Here is a 16,487-nt window from a genome sequence, read left to right on the forward strand (position 1 = left end):
TATACATTGATACTGTCTTCTTTACTCCTTTTATACCTTCTCTATTTTCTTAATTATCGATGACAAGTATGTTTCGTTACACGACTTCAAAATTATAGAACCTCCCAATGTTGACGACAAGTACGTTTCGTTATACGACCTTTATATTATATGATGTTCCGTTCCTTCCAGTCACGAACTAAGATCAGCGCGATCTAGGCATCAGCTGGGAGAAGAACAATAAGAAAATCTCTCATTTCAATAAACATATTTGACCCAAATGTATTCTCTCTATATCCCATGTTTAAACATTTCCCCTACGTAGATAGTCGTAGCCTCCCTACTCCCTATGTTCTCCCAGGTAATCCCCTTTTGTTCTCCCTCGTGTACTACCTCTGTGAACTCCCTTATATGTATACTAGCTTCCGCCAGCGGCTTCGCCCGCGTGGTGTGTTGATAAAAAGTGGCCTATGTGTTAATCCAGGGTATCACCTATCTACATACCAAATTTCAATCAAATCGGTCCAGCCGTTTTTGCGTGATTGAATAACAAACATACATCCATACATTCTCACAAACTTTCACATTTAAATATAAGTAGGATTTATAATATAAGTAGGATAAGTAGGAAGTAGGATATAAGTAGGATGGTCTTGTGTTGTGTACAGTGTACGACTCCTCTTATAAATTCGTAAACAATACATAAGGATGTACTCTTGCTACATGCTTTCATAGTATGTTATCCCTCATAAAGATACCTATCAGAATGTAAACAATGTGATTTATTTTGTAATATTGCACAATGTTATTGTATGATGATTGTTGGTCTAAGGAAAACTTTTTACTCATCAGTTCTCAACCATCCTGCTCGTGTATTTAGGTCCGTATGCAGTCCGGCTATTAATCGTAGGACAACAAATCATTTTTGTTTACCATTATATCTGGAGTTTCAAATTCTAATAATCCGAAATGGAAATAGCAGTTAGTTTTTTAAAGACGTATTTGGTCAAATTATTATCATCATCCTCCTGCCCATAGAGTATAGTAATATAGATTGCTTCTGCCCATCCCAATTTTATTTGGGGTCGGCACAGCACAGCATGGTCAAATGTCATTTTCATTAATTGTCAACGTCAAGTTTCATTCAATCAATTCGGGTTTGTTCTGCGGTGTGTTGAGATAATTTACGGATTGTGTTTTTAAATTGGTGAATGGATAATTCTTAAAGAAGTTATTTCGTAACGTTTATTTAACTTACAATTATATATGAATACTTCTAGAACAGTGAAACCAAAATGTTAACACCGCGTTTCAAGTTAACTCAGGACGATAATCACATCTACATAAATGTGCACGCGCCATATACAAACATTGGCGATACGGAAATAGACGTCGATGGTGAGAATTTTCTGTTTGTATCTAGCCCGTACTTCTTGCGACTGCGCCTGCCAGCCAGAATAGTCGATAATGACAGCTCTAAGGGCTCATACATTTGCGATTCCGGTGACTTCAATTTAACCTTCGACAAAGAAGTTCCAGGCCAACATTTTGAAAATCTAGACATGATCACTAGTCTATTAGCTCCTAGGGATATACCTGACATAAACCCCAATCTAGTGGAAATGTTAGAAGAAGATGGTATCACTATAGAGAATGATAGCAAAGATGATGATTACAGTAACAAATATAGTTATGGATTTGCAAACAAAATAACGACTGAATTCAGTAACATTGGTGTTGAGTTCCCTCAAATTTTTGAACTGAGAGTCCCTGAAATGGTGTCAATTGAAGAACGACAGAGTAAGAGAATACAATACGAAAATGACAAATTTTCATCAGATCACTACCTGGCAGATTTTTATGATGAAGAACTTCTTGAACCTTTTGTTACGGCCGTAGCTCCTTGGAGCAATACAAATTTACTTAAAGACCCTGAATTCTCTGAAGAAGAAGTGGGCGTGCTCAAAGAACTACCAAATAAGCAGTTTTTACTCAGTAAGAATGAATACAAGCAGGTCCTATATGGTCTGGTAGATATTCTCTATGGATACTGCTATGATAAACGAACAACATTGAATGAAAGCACTGTGGAATCAGGTTGGACTATAAATAAACTATCATCAACACTAAGTTGGTTCTGCACATTTACAGATATGAAACAAGTCCTCGTCGCTTGTTACAGACGAGCTTTAATCTATCCAATATTTAGAAACTTTGACTTATGCAATAAAGTTAAAAATGATCTTGTCAGTCTCTTCAGAAAGGGCAAGAAGTTTGTGGTGAAATGTCTTATAGAAATACATCAAATGTTCAATGCCAGTAATGATGCTAGATATATTCTGAATCAGTTGTACATCAAGGATTATTTAGTATTCCTACAGAAATGTAGAAATGAGGAGCTTGATGAGCTCTACAATAATATTGCTAATATTGAAATAACCAAAAGTGATTTAGAATTAGACATTGAAGAATTAGAAGCAGCAGCGGAACTAGTCAAGCAAGAGGAAGTTGACAATATAATGGAGAATGAAGTAGCAGTTAAAATGGCATCCATGTCTTTATTAACAGGGTTACATAGAACAAATACGGCATACATTGATGATGAAAGTGATGATGAAACCGATTCCTCGGATAGCAGCGATTCATCCGATGACTCATCTGATGACCTTGACTCTGATGATGACCCATCCTGACAGTTGCGTGGCTCCTAGGAGTTAACCAGTAAAGGCTTGTGAATGATCTGACGTAATCACTGATAGTATAAGACATTCGGCTGATTTAAATGATCAGGCGGTAAATACGTTGTAGCCACTTCATAAAATGCTTGATCACTTCATGAAATGGCTGCGTTTCATGGCAACCTGACTGCTGTTTTTGTTTACCGTTAATATCATAATATTTTATGAAATTTGAATAATTTTATGAAGTGTGCTATGATATGACTACTTCAAGTAGATACAATGTATGAATTGAAATGTCTTAGATCTGAATCAAGCTTTTTCTCGAACAGTAAGTGTGTACATAAGAAAAGACAATTTAAGCAACAGTATATCCAACTTTCAGTAGCTTGACTATGTGTTAAAATTTTTATTATACAAAAATATACATAAAATTATAGAACAATGTAATACATAATAAATAGTAGAGAATTGATATTTCACTAAACTAGCTGTAGTAGTATTATGATAATAATGCCTCTATCATAAACAGTGTGTTACACCACTATGTATACAATAGTATGTGATTATAATGAAAAATAAAAATAAGCAGATTTAATATCATTCCTTTAAAATAGGCTAATAATCTTAAAACTTAATAAAGATACTCCTAGCAAAAAAAATAATTTGCAATAATTACCTACATGCAACTGAATTGTTTATTTAGTGGATGGTTTGTGTGAAGTTTGCACAAAAGCGGTAGAGCAGTTGTTCATTTATAGGTAGCGAAGCATGTTCCAGACTTACAATTTCTTTAGGTAAATACCTGACTGGGACTAGCCTTTTCACCACTTATACAGCTGTATAAAGGAAATTGTAATAAATAATAAACAATTATGTTAGTTCAAACTTGATTTATTTGTTTAATTCTGCTGTTGCTGCTATAATTAAGAAATTTCTGTGCATACTATATTGCTTTCGAGTTATGATGTGAGTTCCCTGATTGATACTGAAAGTGCATAACTGATTAATACTTATAGTGATGTGTGACCTAAGGAAATAATCGATTGTCCTACTTCTACTAATATTATAAACATGACAGTTTGTGAGAATGTATGGATGTATGTTTGTTATTGTTTCTCGCAAAAACGGCTGGACCGATTTGGTATGTAGATAGGTGATACCCTGGATTGAGACATGGGCTTTTTATCAATACACTACGCGGGTAGGGCTGCCATCTCGAATTTCGCCAAACCCGGACAAACATTAAAAAACCCGGACATTTGGCGTAAATCGCATTTTTTCCCCGAACGAATACCATTTTTTTAAACAAATTAATACCTAATTTGCAGTCCATTTACTATTAACATATACTTAAATTCAATGAGGTGCTTCCTTAGATAAAAAGTGTCCGGGTTTTCCCCGGACACTTCTTGAAACCGCGCCCGGACGGCCTCCAAACGAGGACAAATCCGGGGAAACCCGGACGAATGGTAGCCCTATACGCGGGTGAAGCTGAGGTCGGAAGCTAGATTTTAAATAATTTCGAATAGGTCGTTAAAGAAAATGGGATCGGAATTGCCGATTTAAAGTTGGCCTCTACTCTTAACCGATTTTTTATCGATTCAGTAACTTGCGAATTTCTATTAAGCCATAAATTATTAGTGTGTGTAAAAGTAGTTTTAATGATTATTGTTTAACGACGATAATTAGGTAGCGGGCTCATATAATAATAATAATCCCAACCAAAACTGTAGCCACTGTAAACATATTCACCCCAATATGGTATTGGGGCTCCCCATCTCGTATTTTGGAATCTATAGTCCAGCCACGCATATGGTTTCAAGCCCAAATATGCATCATACAAGAAATCTAACACAGGATATGTGTCCACTACAGTGAAGTAATGAGTCGTTTGAAATGCTCTGAGCTTCAGAGAAAACGAACACATGCCAGCCAATCCGTCGTGTCTATTGGATTTGCCTTCCATCATCATATGCATAGCACCACCAGAATCCATGCCGAATCTGCCCCAGTATTCTCCCATTATACAGTGATACCAATGCCAGTCACTCTGAAAACGTAATAAAAGCCTGTCATTAATAAATTGATAGGTAAGTTTTTTCAGTAACTACCTACACACATCTAAGGGTTTCGCTCATTGACATACTTATTGAAATTTTCTTTACGAATTCATCAAATTAAGTCAGAAACACCAAGCCACATTTTCATGAATGAGAATTAGCCAATTTCGTAAAAAAGGTATTTTTCATATTTGGACTACTAACATTAAAGTTCGATAAGTTAACAGTTGTTTTAAGAATTTTTTTGTTTAAATTAAACAATAATAGGTATGTAATCTGTTTTCGCCACGAACACGAACAACACAGGAACATCGATTTGGCATACCTACTCCTTTGATCTGAGACCTACTCAAAATTAGTTGGAATGGAATGTTCGTTGCAACAACTGAATAATATCTTCTTGCAACTGAATATCACCCATATTCGGCAGAGCTCTTCTCTGAAGCACATCCTATGATGCAAGCTTAGTTGGGTTCAAGTCTGGCGATTGCTCTAGTAGCGAGATTAAATTAAAATAAAATACCTTAGGACAAGGCCACACATATTTTTTAGTTCTCACGGCATATTTGTGCCACGGAAGAGGACGGCGCTTATATGACTTCATGAATTGGTGTCCAACCACGACAGACAGATCAAATGTTCGAGGAATCGTCGATGAATACTCATACCTTAGGAGATAAATGTTATAATTAAACACTATATAATTGAATACCTACGTAAGATGATAATTGATTTGAATTATATTGGAAATACATATTTATGATGCGATCTGAATACTAGATACATTTACTGGTTTTTCTCTTGCTTTATGTCTGCTCATTTTCTTCGGAAATGCAGCCTGTTGCAAAACAAATTAAATGAACAATGAAAATACGTCGTTTCATGGATGTGACTAGCATACTTAACTTACCAGCCTGAACCGGCTCGAGGGCAGATATATGCTGTCGAATATGTGTACCAGTTTCCATAAAAACGATACGTTGCTGCCCAAAGTGAAAGGTCGTACATCACCGGTATTGGATGGCTTACATTAACTTCGTAGTCATATTTATACTGAAAAGTCACAAAATTCAAAAGTATGAACTAAAGGTGCGGGGAAAGTAACCTTTAATGTAGGTAGGTATATAGATAGTACCTAGGGAACTGCGGAAACAAACTCACCATAGGATGAATGTGTATTCTTGAAACTGAGAAGTACAAAGACGAGTTATAAGTATTAGCACTATACTCGTACCAGCCCCCGAGAATGCCTTCTAAGTTTTCCATGTGTCCATAAGACCTTAATATGAGTACAGTGGGATTTGCAGTGGTTAATACATGGCGTGTGGTGAGCACGGCGCAACCAGCGAGAGTTATATGCCTCCTATATGTTGCACAACAGTAACAACCCAAATTGGTTGCCTGTTCCTGTGGAGTTATAGTGTGTTAGCTCCGAAACTACTGAATAATGATTAATTACTGTTATACTGAATATTGATTTATATCTTTAATATTAATAATATTGGATATTGAGTATCCGATTAAAATAAAGCATGGTCTATTGTAATATACCATGCTTTAATTTATTCGGATAAGGAAAGAAGTTCACCCGAGTCGCGGGTGAAACCACGAGATACAACTAGAAAATAACAACACGTAACACTTCTTCTTCCTGCCCTGTTCCTAATTTTATTTGTGTCGACGCAATTTGTTCCCCGTCACTCGTCATACTGACACTCACTCCCTTCCTATTCATGATCTCTTTCAGGCCATCCATCCATTTTTCTTAGGGTTTCCCCTTTCTCTCCATTCTCCATCTATCTACAAATATACTTCGCACACACTTTGTTGCATGCGTATCATCCCTCATAACATGCCCATAGGTACCATGACAACCTCTTACTTCCCATTTTATAACACCACACACTTACAATACATATTTAGTAACTAGCTGATGTGAACGTAAGAGTATCAAAAAACCTGAGCTAGCAATTAGCATTCGTGTATTCTTTGACATAACACCATAATACCTAAATTTTTGTTTTAGTTGTCGCTGGGCTAAAAATGCTATTACGCATCCCCTTCCCGTCGGGGGACGGGAGAGGGGTATGTGGGACTCCCCGGTAAAGACGTTCCCAATATACCCACTAAAAAGGCCCAGCGGCACTCCGACCTCGCCTGAGTGTCGAATCTATGGCATCCAGTCCCCCACCGGCGATTGCCCGCCTTACGGCAGGCCCCTCATACCTCCCCCTAGTGGGGAAGTGTCCTTATAATGGCCGGAGCGCAGGAGTTGATCCTTGTGATGCAGGCGGTGGCTCCCCCGCGCCTGTCGCCCGCTGATCACCCCCCGGGGCGGATGGGGCGGACGTCGTATTCGCCGTCTTCTGCCCCTTCTTCGTCTACGGAGCGGAGATTGTGAACGACACACCCTGTATATGAAACTACGGAACGCTACCTACACTGAGCGTGGTCCGACACCCTCTTAGCCGGTTTTAAAATGCATGTACCCGCAAATGTGCCTCAACATGCACAAGCTACTTGCACCCTGTAGATGCACGCATAAATTATAGGCCCAGCGCACACCGCTGGAAGCGCGCCGGAGCGCATTTGAAGACAACAATTTAATACACACTTTAACTACCTTGACATACGGTCTACAAAAGATGTGCGCGCATGCTCTCCGATGCTCTCGCCCGCACCCGAGCGGCTCATGCGAATTTATTTTTTTGTAGAAAAGTTCCGTCGCATGTTGTGATTCATGCGCAGTGGTCGAGGATGTCTTCCATATTTTGATGGAATGTGCCCGGAATGAAAATGTTAGGATCCACATGTTGGGACGGCAAAGAACGAATGACATCGGCTTCTGTAACGCTGTTCTTGCTTATCCAATATCTGACGGAGCGAAACAATTATACCAATCTATATAATATTATAATATATAAAAGAAAGTCGTGTTAGTTACTCCATTTATAACTCAAGAACGGCTGAACCGATTTAGCTGAAAATTGGCAGGGAGGTAGTATCGAGCCAGGAGAAGTTTTTGTCACCATCCGGCTACGGGAAGCAGTTATCTCGCTCGGGACGCGGGTGAAACCGCGGGCGGAAAGCTAGTTAGTTATAAGAAGGTAGATCGTAAGCTAGTGATAAGTAACCAATCTTTGTTTATCTAGAACTGGGCGATGTGGTCGCTAAGCGACAAAGCCCTTTAAATAAATTAAAAAAAAAATTTCAGCCCTTCAAAAAGCCCTTTAAATAAATTTAAAAATTAAAAAAAATAAAAACGTGGGGCCCATTCCGTAACTATTGCTGTAATACTTTCTTCTAGCTAGAGGTATAATAGGTGTGGATTGCATCGACTTACTATAATCATAACTGGAGATTTTGACAATCAATAATCAGCCGTAGCGGCTTCATCAGCGAACGCCGAGCTCACGATCTACCAAAGTATAAAGATATGCTTTGCCATAAGTAGGATTTCAGAGGGCCCCACGTTTTTATTTTAGTCTAATATGACCGGGACCACCTACGTAGGTTTATAGGTAAGTAACTGTTTTTTTTATTTTTCAGTGCACATAAGATATAAAACCGTTTAACTTAAAAGTTTTTTTTACCGATTTTTTATTATCTAGTTTTTAGTATTTAATGAAAATGCCTACCGAATATTCTTCGTTCTATACATGGGTCAGCAGCGGTGAGGGAGTGCCAGACTCTTACTGACTAAAAACCGTTCTTTTTCGTCGTAGGCCTTTTATGTACCACGACCACGGTAACTCTTTAGGACAATCCCGCAGCCCAGGCAGGCCTTGGCCCTGTTGGGCCCCGTTGGGGTTGCTGACAGTATTCTACTTGAGTAGCCCTTTCATTTGATACCCATATTGAGGGGGTTGTGGAAAAATATGTAATCCGCCATTTTGTACCGGCGGCCATCTTGGATTTACAATGTTATTGATATTACTATATTGTATTGTCATCGGAATTAAAGGTGTGTACCAAATTTCAGATCAATCTGACAACAGGAAGGCACTGAAATTTCAATTTCTAAATTTGACCCAAGAATGAATAAATAATAAAACAAACGGGGTGAGCTAAATAAAACCGTTTAAAAAAAATCTTTTCTAGACCGTATGTCGGTCAAGATAGTTAAGGTTTATACTAGCTTTTACCCGCGACTTCGTTCGCGTGGAATAGTAACTTCCGGCAGATTTTTGGGTTGATCAATAGATGGCGCTATATGTCCGGACTAAATTTTATTTTTATATTTTTTGTAATAAAAAGTATGCTATGTTCATTCTTAAGTTCCAAACTATGTCTGTACCAAATTTTACACAAATCGGTTCAGTAGTTTAGGCGTGAAGAAAATACAGACAGACAGACAGACAGAGTTACTTTCACATTTGTAATATTAGTTAGGAATTAGGATTGTTGTCTTCAAATGCGCTCCGAGTGGCTCCGACGCGCTTCCAGCGGTGTGCGCTGGGCCACAAGGTGCAGAATCTTATCTGCATTTGACAGCTATCATTTTCAACGGAAAATATTTTTTTGTACTCACTGACAGGACTGCCGACTGCACCAAAAAACGGTCAGATCATAATTAAAACTAAAATAAATCCTACTTAGTACAATAAACAAAACAAAAACAATTCCAGTAGGTACAAAAAAGGTAACAACAAGGTAAGGTATGAGATGGATGATTTATGGAGATGATGAGGTTTGAGATATACTCAATACTCAATACTCAATCCTTTATTAGCATTCCATATGTTACATTATAGGTGGTACATTATAGTTTTAGATACAATATGGACCCAATAGGGCACAGCTTAAAGTAGTTGGAGAAGTTTAACAGTAGCTTAATACTAAATTATAATTATACTTAATAACATAATATTAATTAGTGTACATGTGAGTGTCGGTGTGAGTGGGTGTGTGAGTTTGTGTGTATGTGTGTGTGTGTGTTTATGTTGTGTCTTATATGCGTGTACTTTTTATATAGTTTTTATTTTTTTAAGGATTTGTCTTCCATGTATTCTTTTATTGTATAGTAACATTTGTCATTGAGGAATTGCTTTAATTTCTTTATAAATATTGTGGTTTTAGGTTCATCTTTTATGTTCTTTGGTAGATTGTTATATACTTTGATGGAGCTTACTAACGGACCGGAAGAGTGTATTTTAAGTCTGGATGTAGGTAAATTTAATCTATTTTTATGCCTTAAGTTATGTTTACTTTGGATTTCTTCGCGAGTTTTATAAAATTCTGGATATTTTCGGACAAATTTGCAAATTTCTAAAATATATAGACAAGGAAGTGTTAATATTTTGTGTTTCTGAAAATGAGGTTTACAGCTGTCTAATTGATCTATATTTGTTAATATACGGATGAGTTTCTTTTGTAGGGTAAATATGGTATGTGAATCAGTGCTGTTCCCCCAGAGTATGACGCCATAGCTGAGCCACGCTTGGGCGTATGCATAATAGGCGACGAGTGCCGTTTGGAAGTTGGTGGTTCTCTTTATTTCGCGTAAGGCGTATGCGAATTTTGAAAGTTTAGCTCTAATCTTTTGAATATGAGATTTCCAGTTTACGTGTTCGTCTATAGATAGTCCTAGGAGAGTGAAATTATTAATCTGCTCTAGTTTCGTTGTATCGTACGTGTAGTTAATTTTTATAGGGTCTCTTTGGTGTGGGTGGAAGGTTATTAGTTTGGTTTTGGTGAAATTTATTTCTAGGTTGTGGTTTTTTAGCCAATTTATAACAGTTGAAAGGAGACTATTTAGTTTGTAGATTATATTTTCATTGATTTGATAAGAGGTCAGTAACGATACGTCATCTGCGAACAATACACACGGTTCATTTATTGCTTTAGGAAGATCATTAATGTAGATGAGGAATAAAAGACACCCTATGACACTCCCTTGGGGGATGGAAGCATTTATGGCTTTTAAATTGGATCTTATTTGTAATATTTCTTTGGTTTCTTTGTTGAAAAATTCTATCTCGACAACCTGCTCTCTATCCTTAAGATAAGATTCGAACCATTTATATGCATTTCCACGAATTCCGATTCCGTGTAACTTATTTAAAAGTATTCCGAATTGCACTTTGTCGTATGCCTTGGTCATATCCAGTAGTATACCTATAGCGTACTTTTTGTTATTTATTATATTTAATGCTATATCTACGGTGTGGTGTATATTTAATATCTACGGTGGTACCTACTTACCACATCTCTTTTATAATAAGGAACACGTAGCATTTTATATATTGGGGTGATTCTGTAAGGCTTCTCTTGTTCTTTCTTAAACGCACCATATACAACGTGCATTTTTTCTTCAACTCTATAATCTGGAGTAAATTTCGTGCCAGGGATTTCTGTGTCTGTGCCATTTACGTAAACGGACTTTGGTGTGGTGTAGTATCCTGGGTAGTGGTACTTTTCGATCCATGGATGGCCTTTCGTTGACCAAAAGAAAGCGTGATACGATGGTATCTGATAACAGAGAATCGTAACGAACCTGAAAAAAAGATTTTTTTAATTATTTTTTTGTGACAGTACCTACTTATTCTTGTTGGGATTGCTATGACGAGCGAATGACCTATCGTCACTAGGTACACAGGTACAGGTAAGTAGTTATAGTACCTATTACAATAATATTCAGTGCTAATTCCCCCTTAAAATACGAAAATTACTTTTATAAAGTATTTTACAATCAGCTTAGGGGAATCATGATTACCCATGTTGTCACTATGTCGCATTCATCTGGTTCAATCGGCCATTTGATTGAATGACTAACGCGACTATATTTGAATGTAGGTACCTACCTACCTACGTAACTTTGAACAAAGAACCAAACTCGAGTATGAGGGCGAATGCAACTTTTCTAAGTTTGTATGTACTTTCTAAGTATATCTTAGACCAATGACTGTGTTTCGGATGGCACGTTAAACTGTAGGTCATAGAACATTATTGGCAGTCGTTACGGGTAGTCACAAGCCAGTAAGTCTGACACTAGTTTAACCAAGGGGTACTGGGTTGCCCAGATTGTAAAGCACTGTTACCCATCTACATCCGGTTAGACTGGAAGTCGACTCCAACATAGTTGGGAAAAAGGCTCGGAGGATGATCACCTAACTTAGAACAAATAGATTTTGTTTTCAAAACATGTTCCAAACTCTTGATTATAAAATGTCACAAATCCTCAAAAGTTTCAAAACCTAAAAAGTTACCGTAGTTAGGTACCAACTCTGTCTATTCGCAAAGTTACCTTCGCTGATGGTCTAGCTAGAGTCTAGAGTCAACAGCTGAGAGAGAGACAACTTTTTATCCGCGTATGGGAAGTTAGTAGGTACATATTCCTCGCGCGGGTGGAACCGCCAAGAACAGCTGGAACCTAATCTATAATATCCTAAACCTAGTCTATGTGATGGCGAGCTTCTCGTCATCTATAAGTACCTACATACAATATGCAGGTAATAATTTTCCCATCGGTCCCGAAAGGATAATTTTAATACAGGCTAGATATTCACATGGCTCAATAAAATATCAAACTTTATCAATGTAAAAATAATACTTACCTAATGAATTTTTTCCCCCGAAATAACCGCAACTTCCATTAAAATGGGTAAATTAAAAAAAAAAGTTACAAGAGCATTTTCGGTGGTCGCCCGCGCTCCCCTGTATTCCCTGTTGCTATGTAAGTTACATTCTTTTGCAAAATATTTTTAACCGACTTCCCAAAAAGCGGAGGTTCTCAATTCGACCGTATTTTTTTTTGTTGTATGTTTGTTACGCGATTACTCAGCCATTTATTATCGATTTTGATGATTCTTTCTTTGTTTGATAGATAGCTTATACTTCCGAGGTGGTCCCATTATCAAAATCAACTTAGGGACATCCATTAGACACCGACTTCTAGGCCGATGCACCTAAAATTAGTTTTTTTTTGGCTTTTTAGTGTTTTTGGAAGTCGGTTTTATTTTTTTTGTAAAAAGTTTTTTATTTATTTTAAAGGGCTTTTTTAAAAGCTTAGCCTGGATAGCAAAGAAAGAAAAGCAGATAGAAAAGCTTGTTGCCACTACCGAATATTAATTAGGTATCGATATCTAATAATAAATACCTTCATGGGACGGACGGTAATTTTAATACAAATTGTATAAACTTCTGTGTATGCTACACAGACTTAAAGTCATAGACAGTGAGTAGACTCCCCGGGATACCTAAACACAATCTTTATAGTGAAACTCGTTCTTGTAACATTCTTGTATATATAGTAATCTGTGGTGATACGTGCAATTGGGTATTCTGTATGATATCAGTGAAAATGTACGATTTTCGTGGCAAATAAAGTGTTACTTGGACATAAACGAAAATTATGTTAGCTTCTGAAAACTTTTCAAGCGTGTGTTTTTCCTACTATTTAAATAAATTAATAGACAATGTGAACGTACCATAATCGACGCATTTTGAAATATTAGAATTGATGCGGTCGGAAAAAAAATAACATTAAATAAAACTTTTCGGCTCGACACGACACTTAAACTTTAGAACACCACTGATACTGAAGACTTGTAACCACTTTTATGAGAACCACGTTGAAATGCAATGTTGCCAGTGTACTTAAAAGTACCACATTTTAAGTAAAAATGTTAACTGTATAACAATAATATTGTGTCTCCTCAGGAGGCTCTCGTTGGGCGGCTGGATCAAGGGATTGATTCAGAAGGCAGTACTCCTTGATACGGCGCGTATTGTGAGGAGATTTCTGTCTCTGGAACCCTAACCACCGGTACCTTGGACCCTGTGCCCGATATCGGTGGCCATCTATTGTTTATATTTTTTAATGTTTTTTTATATATATATTTTATAATCTAATATTTAAAAATATAAATGGTATATTGAAAGATAAATAAATGCACTAAAAATATTGTGTCTGATTTCTTTCCAATCAATCAATCAATTTAAATTACCAAAAATTGTCACTACACATTGAGTCTGGAAGCAAGATTTTTTTGTACAAATGTTTGTAAATGACGAAAGTGTGCATTGATATTATAGCTGGGAAATTCCCAAGTTAAATGGGAAAAACGCCTATTTATTTGCCATTCTTATTTTTTTACTAGCTTCTGCCCGCGACTTCGTACGCGGATCCTGTCCCTTATGCCAGCGACTACGGGGTCAGCAAAATCAAAGATCTGAACCGTCTGATATTGAATTTTAAGGGCCCGTTGACTTGAAAACAACGGAATACGGATAAACATTAGAAACGTTCCATATATTTAATTAAATTGGACTAAACAAAACGCTGAGAACTGAACCGCAATAGGCGTGATCATAGGGATAAAAGTAGTGATTCTAATAAGTCTGCATTTAAGTTATGTGGCAAAAATGTTACACGTATTATTACGTAAAAAAACATTAAATAGATGACAAAGTCGTGGTGACTTAGTGGAAGTCGTGGTGGTTTAGTGGGTAGAGAACCAATCTCTCAAGTATGAGCGTGCGTCTTTGATTCCAGGTCTGGCAAGTGCCTGCCAATGCAACTTTTCTAAGTTCGTATGTACTTTCTACGTATATTTTGGATACCAATAACCGTTATTTGGAGGGGATGTTAAACTGTAGGTTCCGGCTGTCATTGAACATTCTTGGCAGTCGTTATGGGTAGTCAGAAGCCAGTAAGTCTTACCAAGGTATGTTGGGTTGAGCGGGTAACCAGGTTGTGGAGGTCAGATAGGCAGTCGCTCCTTGTAAAACACTGGTACTCAGTTGCATCGTGACTGGAAGTCGACCATAACATAATTGGGACAAAGGCTCTTGAGATAATAACGACAATAATAATGAGATATAGGCACCGCAGGACATCTGAGGCTGATGACGGGGAGTAGCAACCCCGCGGGGCTATACTATATGCTGAGTTCTCCAGGGAGAGTATCCCCCATCTCCGGCCGGTCGGAGTGAACCATGACGGGGGTAGGTCTCACGCCTCTGGCTTGGCTTGGCCGTCCAGAGTGGAGTCGCTAGAGCAGGATTAGTAGCCCTGCTCGGAGGGTAGGTGCCTCATGGTAAGCACAGGGAGCGCGTAATCTGTGTTTAAAGTCCGCCGAGGTATCCTCACGCTTCAGGTTCCCGGGGGCCCAGTAAGTGAGGTGGCGAGTCTCCACCTGCCATTTTTACATGTACCATTGACATCCACTAACATCCCATCACAAATAGCCCAAGTAGTTTCCCTCAATAGTTAGCAATAGTTTAGCACAGAACCGGGGATTGTCTTTTTTTTAACGACGTCCACCGGTGAATGTCCTTGGGTTCATTTCTATAGTGTATAAAGGGATAATCGACGGTATTGTGTCACCATTTCATTAAAGTTGTCTCAAAAGGGCTTCAGCGTGTTGGCTTCGGCCCCACGTTTGCCTCCCAAAAATTCGGAACTCTGTAGTCCCGAGGTCTGGAAGAGACATACAAAATAATAATGAGATATAACGCAACAAAGTCGGAGAGTGAGGGCTCGTGACGCCACGTCTAAGTATGTAAAATTTGTACTAAGCAGTGACTTAACGAAGCGTTGTTGTATCTTCGTTATTATTTGTTTGTGAGAGAGAGAGAAAAGAAAAATACGTGTCCATTATTTTAGGATAGGATTCACCATACCTATTTCATAACATTCATTTCTATACATTTCAAGTGTAGTATTGCTCTTGAAGTTTCATATCAGGTGTTCCAGATCTTCGATGTTTATACATCAATAGAGAGTGCTTATCAGATTGAACCACTTTTGCTAAAACGTCATATCTTCATATGCTATAGTCTAGCTGGACTCCTGGAGTTCCACATCAGGTGTTTTACACCTTCAATTTGTATAAGTCAACAGAGAGTGCTTATCAGATTGAACAACTTTTGCTAAAACGTCATACCTCTATATGCTATAGTCTAGCTGGGCACCTGGAGTTCCACATCAGGTGTTTTAGATCTTCAATTTGTGTAAGTCAATAGAAAGTGCTTATCAAATTGAACAACTTTTGCTAAAACGCCATACCTGTATATGGTACAGAGAAGCTGGGCTCTTGGGGTTCCACATCAGGTGTTCCAGATCTTCAAATTTATTATCTCAACTAAAAATGCTCATCACATGAAACAATTTTTGCCATGGCACCATTTTTATATCTCTTATAGTTTTGTTGGTCTGTTGGAGTTCTGCATCAGGTCTTCAAGTTTCGAAGATATATTATAGCCTATATGTTGACCAGGCTTAATACTGATACAACAAAGAAAAAATCATTGAAATCCGTTCAGTAGTTCCGAAGATTAGCGTGTACAAACAAACAGACATACAGACATACAGACATACAGACATACAGACAAACAGACAGAATTTTTTTTTTTGGATTTGTGCTCCATTACTGTTTCTAAACCCCACCCAATTATTATTTTTTAAATATATTCAATGTACAGACACAGTTTTTTTACAGATTTATTATATGTATATAGATATAGATGTTCGTCAGTATTTTTTTAAATATCCTTTCTGGCTTCCAAATTTACATAATGCCGTATTAACAATGATTTGTTAGGTAGGTATCAATCTTTGCCAATGGCAACTCTAGAATATTTTGTTTGGACTTCATAATTCCGGTATTACACGGTATTTACAGCGTCTCAAGCAATCAACAAGGTTTATTTGTTGATCAATCGAAGAATTAAGAAGAAATTTTGTAAATACACAACACTGCATAGTGCATAAGCTTTCACCAATCTAGCGTACCTCGATAGAAGTAAAATAGTCGAAGTCGAA

The 16,487-nt window shown here is 37.6% G+C and overlaps 2 protein-coding genes across 2 annotated transcripts; one reads left to right on the top strand and one right to left on the bottom strand.

Annotated features, from left to right (window-relative positions):
• The first annotated feature begins 1,111 nt into the window (after positions 1-1,111).
• LOC124641861 (protein SHQ1 homolog) lies at positions 1,112-3,550 on the top strand. The gene has a single exon (XM_047180108.1). The coding sequence runs from the start codon at positions 1,275-1,277 to the stop codon at positions 2,670-2,672; it is 1,398 nt and encodes a 465-aa protein (XP_047036064.1). The 5' UTR covers positions 1,112-1,274; the 3' UTR covers positions 2,673-3,550.
• A 511-nt stretch (positions 3,551-4,061) lies between these two features.
• LOC124641862 lies at positions 4,062-11,273 on the bottom strand. The gene is made up of 5 exons (XM_047180109.1): positions 10,925-11,273; positions 5,882-6,127; positions 5,631-5,773; positions 5,244-5,388; positions 4,062-4,710 (listed from the first exon to the last, which is right to left on the bottom strand). The coding sequence occupies exons 1-5, from the start codon at positions 11,024-11,026 to the stop codon at positions 4,333-4,335; spliced, it is 1,014 nt and encodes a 337-aa protein (XP_047036065.1). The 5' UTR covers positions 11,027-11,273; the 3' UTR covers positions 4,062-4,332.
• Between the last annotated feature and the right edge of the window lie 5,214 nt (positions 11,274-16,487).

The sequence above is a fragment of the Helicoverpa zea genome, chromosome 23 (assembly GCF_022581195.2).
Source record: "Helicoverpa zea isolate HzStark_Cry1AcR chromosome 23, ilHelZeax1.1, whole genome shotgun sequence".
Classification (NCBI taxonomy): domain Eukaryota; kingdom Metazoa; phylum Arthropoda; class Insecta; order Lepidoptera; family Noctuidae; genus Helicoverpa; species Helicoverpa zea.

Bases quoted from the DNA above. Each gene is read 5' to 3' on its own strand.
- LOC124641862 (XM_047180109.1), bottom strand. From the start codon at position 11,026: ATGCACGTTGTATATGGTGCGTTTAAGAAAGAACAAGAGAAGCCTTAC. The intron at 6,128-10,924 runs GTAAGTAGGTAC...ATAACTCCACAG, and splicing joins CTTATTATAAAAGAGATGTG to GAACAGGCAACCAATTTGGG. The intron at 4,711-5,243 runs GTATTTTATTTT...TTACGTTTTCAG, and splicing joins ATGTGTGGCCTTGTCCTAAG to AGTGACTGGCATTGGTATCA.
- LOC124641861 (XM_047180108.1), top strand. From the start codon at position 1,275: ATGTTAACACCGCGTTTCAAGTTAACTCAGGACGATAATCACATCTAC.